We start from the raw sequence: 6,000 nt of genomic DNA, 5'->3' as shown, positions 1-6,000 counted from the left end.
ATCAGGGGCAACTAGGGTGAAATTGAGAAAATCGTGGAAATTGTGAGAAAATAAAGGGGAAATTAAAGGAAATGGGGGAAAATTAGGGAACACTGGTGCAAAGTAGGATGGAAATAGGGGAAATCTGGAGAAAGTAATAAAAATAAGGAGAAATATATTAAAAGATTAGTAAATTGGGGAAATAAATGTCAGTTAGGGAAATTAGGGATATAGTAAGGGAAAATTAGGAGAAATTGGTGAAATTTTTGGAAAACAAGAGGGAGCGGAGGAAAATTTGGGGAAATTTGGGAAATGAGATACCTTAGGGGAATCAAGGAAAATGTATGGAAATTTAGGGAAGTGTAGGGGAAATAAAGAAAAACTTGGGGGAAGTGGGGAAAATTGAGGGAGATTAGGGGAAATTCAGGGAGAATAAGAGGAAATTTAAGTGTAAAAGGTCAGAATAAGACAATCTGGGGAAATTAGGGGAAGTAAAGGGAAATTGAGGGAAAATTAGCAAAGTGAGGGAATTAGGGGAAATTGGAGAAAACAAAATTTGGCCATAATTTGGGGAAATCAAGGGGAAAACAAAGAAATTTTGGGCAAATTGCTGAAAAAAGGAAGCACATTTGGGGAAAAATCTGGAAAATTTGGGAAAATTAGGGGACACCATGGAAATTCAAGGCAAATTGATGGAAATATAGGAAAATCAGGGGAAAACCAAGGAATTTTGTGGAAAAATCAGGAAACTTTGGAGGGAATCAGGAAAATTAGGTGAAATTTAGACACCTGGTCCTCTATAAGGCATCTAATGTGATTGGTCGGGCCTGGATGCCTGGGTCTGCCCCGTCTGTTCTTAGGTGAGCTATGGGGATCAAGGGAGGGAAGGGGAACCTGAAGAGCCAGCCCTGTATATGGTTATGAGGTGAAGGTGCCCCACAGCCCCACTGGCGTCACAAGCTGATCAGATGTCGGGGGTTGTGAGGGGGATGTCCCAAAAATATCCCATTGTGGGGGGAGGGAGATGGAACAAAGGCATAGGAGGAGTGGCACAGATGCCTGAATTCCCTTGGAGGGGGAAGGGGGGTCACACCTGTCCTTTGTCTGTCTGTCACTTCCCCCACCCCAGGGGGACCCAGGCATTCAGGCAAGTCTTTTGGCTTGCCTCATCTCTCCCATAATAAACTGGGGGGGGCAGAGGGAAAGGGGAGTTAGAGGGGGCCCCTATAGGGGCTGAGAGTGGGCTATCCTGTGGGTCTGGGAGATCCTATGGGTCTGGGAGAGCCCTATAGGGATTCTATGAGGTTAGGAGTGGGTTGTATGGAAGGTCTATAGGGCTGGAAGTGGCCTGTGGTAAGGGGGAGAAACAATGAGTGTCCTATAAGGAAATATTTAGCAGTCCTATGAGGTTAGATGTGGATCCCTTAGGACCATGGGACTGGGGAGGAGTGTCTGGGAGTGGGTTCTATGGGGCTATGCACACTTACAGGGGTCCTATTGAAAGGAAGTAATGGGAACACTGTGGGGCTGAGAAGGATTCTATGCATGCATCTCTAGAGCTGGAGTGGTGTCCTATGGGGCTGGGGGAGTACTGTGGTGCTGGAAGTAGGTCCTGTGAGGTAGAGGGGAGCTATAGGGTCCTTGTGGGTATGATATATGGGGATCCCATGGGGCTGGTGGAGCTTTATAGATCCATAGGGGTCACTGGACCCTATGGGGCAGTGACGGTCCAATAGGACTACAGAGCAGAGGGAGGGCCCTATGGATTTGGGGAGTGTACTGTAGATCCATAGGGGTCACTATGTCCCTATAGGGCAGTAAGGTGGCCTTGAGGTCACCCGTCTGTCCATGCCCCCCGCCCCTCCACCCAGTGACGCAGCTGCAGAGGGGAGGGGGGGATATAAGGGGGGGTCCCCCAGCCTGTGTCTGCAGACCCAGGGGCAGGTGGGGCAGGGGGCACTTGGAGCACTGTGAGGGTCTGGGAGGGGGTTATGGGGGAACTGGGGGCAATTGAAAGGGACTGGGAAAGAACAGGGAGGAACTGGGAGGGAACTGGGAGGGTCTATGGGTGAACTGGGAGGGTCTATAGGAGAATTGGGAGGGTCTATGGGGGAACTGGGAGGGACTGGGAGGATCTTGGAAGGAACTGGGAGGGTCTTTGTGGGAGATGGGGATGATACTGGGAGTATCTGTGTGGAAACAGGGTGGGACTGGGATGATGCTGGGAGGATTTATGTGGTAACTGGGAGGGATTGGAGTGATACTGGGGGAGGAGGGAGGGTACTGGATAAATCCTAGGGGGATACTGGGACTTACTGAGCAGTACTCTCTCTCTCTGTGTGTGTGTGTGTGTGTGTCTGTGAGGTGATGTACTGGAGAAGTACTGGTGGGGCTGGGTGGGGATGCTGAGATGTAATTGAACATATTGGGATATACTGGGACATACTGCGGGGGGGTGGGGGGGCTGTTGTGTCCCGGAGCAGGACCAGAACCACCCTGAGTTTGCACTGTCATCCCCTGACTCGGAGACCACAGAGAGAGGTGGGGCTGAGTAGTGGTAGGAACTGAGGGCTGTCTGGGAAGACTGAGGTGACTGGGAGGGTCTGGGATACTGGGATACTGGAAGGGGAACTGGGAAGGACTGGGAGGGATTCAGGAGTACTGGGGGGGGGTGGTACTGGGGGGCACTGGGGTGGGATAAAGGGCAGGCAGTATGAGGCACTGCAAGGAACAGGGAGCACTGAGGTGAGCACTAGGACTTCCAAGAAGGAACCTGAGATGGAGATAAGGAAAACTGGCAGGAACTAGGAGCACTGGAAAGGAACTGGAAGCACTGGAGAAGAATGGGAGAAGATGAGATCACCAAGGATGAACTTTGGATGGGGCTGACTGGGAGCACTGGACAGGAACTGGAAGTACTGAGAGGGAACTCTAGATGATGGAAGCACTGAGGATGGACTTGGGATGGGCCAGCTGGGAGGAGTGGGAGCATTGGAGAGGAGCTGTGAGCACTGGGGAGGGATGAAGGAGTTGGATTGACATGGAGGAAGTGGTAGATGTGGAGAAAAACAGGGAATGATGGGTTCACCAAGGAAAGAGCTGCAATGGGGTCAACTGGGAGGAACTTGGAGGGTCTGATCCCTCCTACCCCGCCCAGCCCTGTCCAGCATCACCATGCCTGATGTGGAGATGGCCGAATTTGGGGAGGCCGCCCCCTATCTCCGCAAGTCGGAGAAGGAACGGTTGGCTGCCCAGACCCGCCCCTTCGACCTGAAGAAGGACATCTTCGTCCCTGATGAAAAGGAAGAATATGTCAAGGCCACCATTGTCAGCCGTGAGGGCTCCAAGATCACTGCTGAGACTGAACATGGCAAGGTGGGGGGACCCCAGCCACAGCTGGGACACCAGAACCTCAAAATAGCAACTCTATTCCACATGGGACACAAAGAACCCAACCCACCTTCTCTAGAACCCAAGAAACATCTAGACCCCAACATGCCTTCTCCAGCACCCACTATATGCTCAGATTCCACACCATCTTCTCTAGAACCCAGGAAATATCTAGACCCTGATCCACCTCTCCCAGAACCCACTGGACAGCTAGACCCCATCCAACCTCCTTTGTTACCCCAGAGACACCCAGACCCCAAAACATCTCTCTCACTTGAGGAACACCTCTGGCTCTCAAGGGAACACCCATCTCCCAGCCCTTTGGGAGGGAACAACTGGGCAACTCCTTGCCCTTTGTTTCTGCTCCATGGGGTCCTCCTTACCTTAAGCAGACAGTGACGGTCAAGGAGGACCAGATAATGCAGCAGAACCCCCCCAAGTTTGACAAGATTGAGGACATGGCCATGCTGACTTTCCTCCATGAGCCCGCCGTCCTCTACAACCTCAAGGATCGCTACGCATCTTGGATGATCTATGTAAGTTGGGAGCCCATGAGGTTCTTCAGATGCCATCCAGAACTTGGATGCCTCTTCTGGAGACCCCTTGGGCCATATAGATGCAGGATGTCCCTTCTCCAAATCTCATGGTTCACCCATAATTGGGATGGTCCTTCTTCACACCTCTTGAGCCACCCAGAACCAAGATATCTCAGACCCTTTGGGCCACTCAAAACCAGGATGTTCCTTCCCCAGATTATATGGGCCACGCAGAACTGGAACATTCTCTCTCCAGACCTCTTTGGTCCCCCACACCCAAGATGTCCCTTCTCCAGACCACAGGGGTCACCTAAACTCAAGATATCGCCTAGACACAAGAGATCACCTTGACCACCTGGGGGGTGACACCTCCTGACTTTGACCTTCTCCTTTCTCCAGACTTACTCAGGGCTCTTCTGTGTGACTGTCAACCCCTACAAGTGGCTGCCTGTCTACAATGCTGAGGTGGTGGCTGCCTACCGGGGAAAGAAGCGGAGTGAAGCTCCACCCCACATCTTCTCCATCTCTGACAATGCCTACCAGAACATGCTGACAGGTAGGCACCTTCTGCAGGGACCCCATACTATATTGCCTTATCCTTTTTGGGGAGCAGGAGATGTGGGGCAGAGACAAAGCGGGCTCCAGAACCTCATGTTTCTTCTCCTCATCCCACCAGATCGGGAGAACCAATCCATCCTCATCACGTGAGTGATCTCATCTGTAAACACTGTCTTAGTCCTGCTTACAGCTAAGACACCCCCACCTGGCACATAACCCCTCCCCTTCCCCCTTGAAGTCATGCCTACTGGCCAACCCTTTATCACTACATGGCTTTGTCTGTGGAGGTCCATTATTCATCCATCCCCAGTGAGTCCCCACCCCCAGCACCATAGCACAGGTATCCAACTATTGCTCTCCTTGGCTACCTTCAGTGGAGAATCCGGGGCGGGGAAGACAGTCAACACCAAGAGGGTCATCCAGTACTTTGCTGTCATTGCTGCCATTGGTGACCGTGGCAAGAAGGAGGCGGGGGCCCCAGGCAAGGTAAGGGCAGTGGGTGGGGGATGACAACCTGGGGTGTGGCAAACATTCTGCCACTTGTCTGTCCAACCAATAACCCAATCAACCACTCAAACAACTACCCAACCTAATACCCCAAAATCCAACCAACCAACCAATCAACCAACCAACCAACCAACCAACCATCTATGCAACCTTCCATTCATCTGTCCCGTCCCCATCCAACCAACTAACCATCCCTCCATCCACCCATGGCATCAACCCACATCCCTGTCCATCAACCTGACCACCCATGCAAATCTTCATGGACCACTGTGTTCTCCCATCCATCCATTTCAACCTCACACCCTACATCCCCTGCCCTTTACTGTGAGAACCCCCCTGACACTGTCCTACTCCATCCAGGGCACCCTGGAGGACCAGATCATCCAGGCCAACCCTGCCTTGGAAGCATTTGGCAATGCCAAAACTGTTCGGAATGACAACTCATCCCGATTTGTGAGTGTTGGGGGTGGAGTCTGTGAGGAAGAGTCTATGGGGTGGAGTTCATAGGGAAGGGTCTGTGGAAGAAGGTGTTCTGGGAGAAGGCAGCCACGACCACCTTCTTCCACTATTCTTTCAGGGGAAGTTCATCCGGATCCATTTTGGGGCCACTGGGAAGTTGGCATCAGCTGACATTGAGACTTGTGAGTAGGTTGAAGGATCCATGAGAGGACATCTTGTTGTCCTCCCTCCCTCCCTCCCTCCCTCCCTCCCTCCCTCCCTCCCTCCCTCCCTCCCTCCCTCCCTCCCTCCCTCCCTCCCTCCCTCCCTCCCTCCCTCCCTCCCTCCCTCCCTCCCTCCCTCCCTCCCTCCTCCCTCCCTCCCTCCCTCCCTCCCTCCGTATCTTCAAACCTCTCACCATTCATCCACCTGGCCCTTTATCTCCTCATGCCAACTTCCACCTATCTTCTCTTCATACCCACCCCAGACCTCCTGGAGAAGTCACGTGTCATTTTCCAGCTGAAGGCTGAAAGAAACTACCACATTTACTACCAGATCCTCTCCAATAAGAAGCCAGAGCTGCTGGGTGAGC

At 52.4% G+C, this 6,000-nt stretch overlaps 1 protein-coding gene across 1 annotated transcript in view; it reads left to right on the top strand.

Moving 5' to 3' along the window:
* The first annotated feature begins 2,412 nt into the window (after positions 1–2,412).
* The window catches only part of LOC102107556 (uncharacterized), a 35,413-nt gene continuing 31,825 nt past the window's right edge, over positions 2,413–6,000 (top strand). The window contains exons 1-9 of the mRNA XM_088051939.1: positions 2,413–2,520; positions 3,137–3,354; positions 3,762–3,905; positions 4,305–4,461; positions 4,582–4,609; positions 4,838–4,949; positions 5,331–5,423; positions 5,548–5,611; positions 5,896–5,994. Of these exons, the coding sequence (XP_087908065.1) occupies positions 3,154–3,354; positions 3,762–3,905; positions 4,305–4,461; positions 4,582–4,609; positions 4,838–4,949; positions 5,331–5,423; positions 5,548–5,611; positions 5,896–5,994 (898 nt within the window). The 5' untranslated portion in view covers positions 2,413–2,520; positions 3,137–3,153. The remainder of the gene's footprint in view (positions 2,521–3,136; positions 3,355–3,761; positions 3,906–4,304; positions 4,462–4,581; positions 4,610–4,837; positions 4,950–5,330; positions 5,424–5,547; positions 5,612–5,895; positions 5,995–6,000) is intronic.

The sequence above is a fragment of the Pseudopodoces humilis genome, chromosome 1, assembly GCF_049639895.1.
Source record: "Pseudopodoces humilis isolate 2021_Gansu_Grassland_sample_001 chromosome 1, ASM4963989v1, whole genome shotgun sequence".
Lineage (NCBI taxonomy): Eukaryota > Metazoa > Chordata > Aves > Passeriformes > Paridae > Pseudopodoces > Pseudopodoces humilis.
The sequence above is the reverse complement of the archived record's forward strand: the minus strand, read 5'-3'. Positions and strand labels throughout refer to the sequence as shown.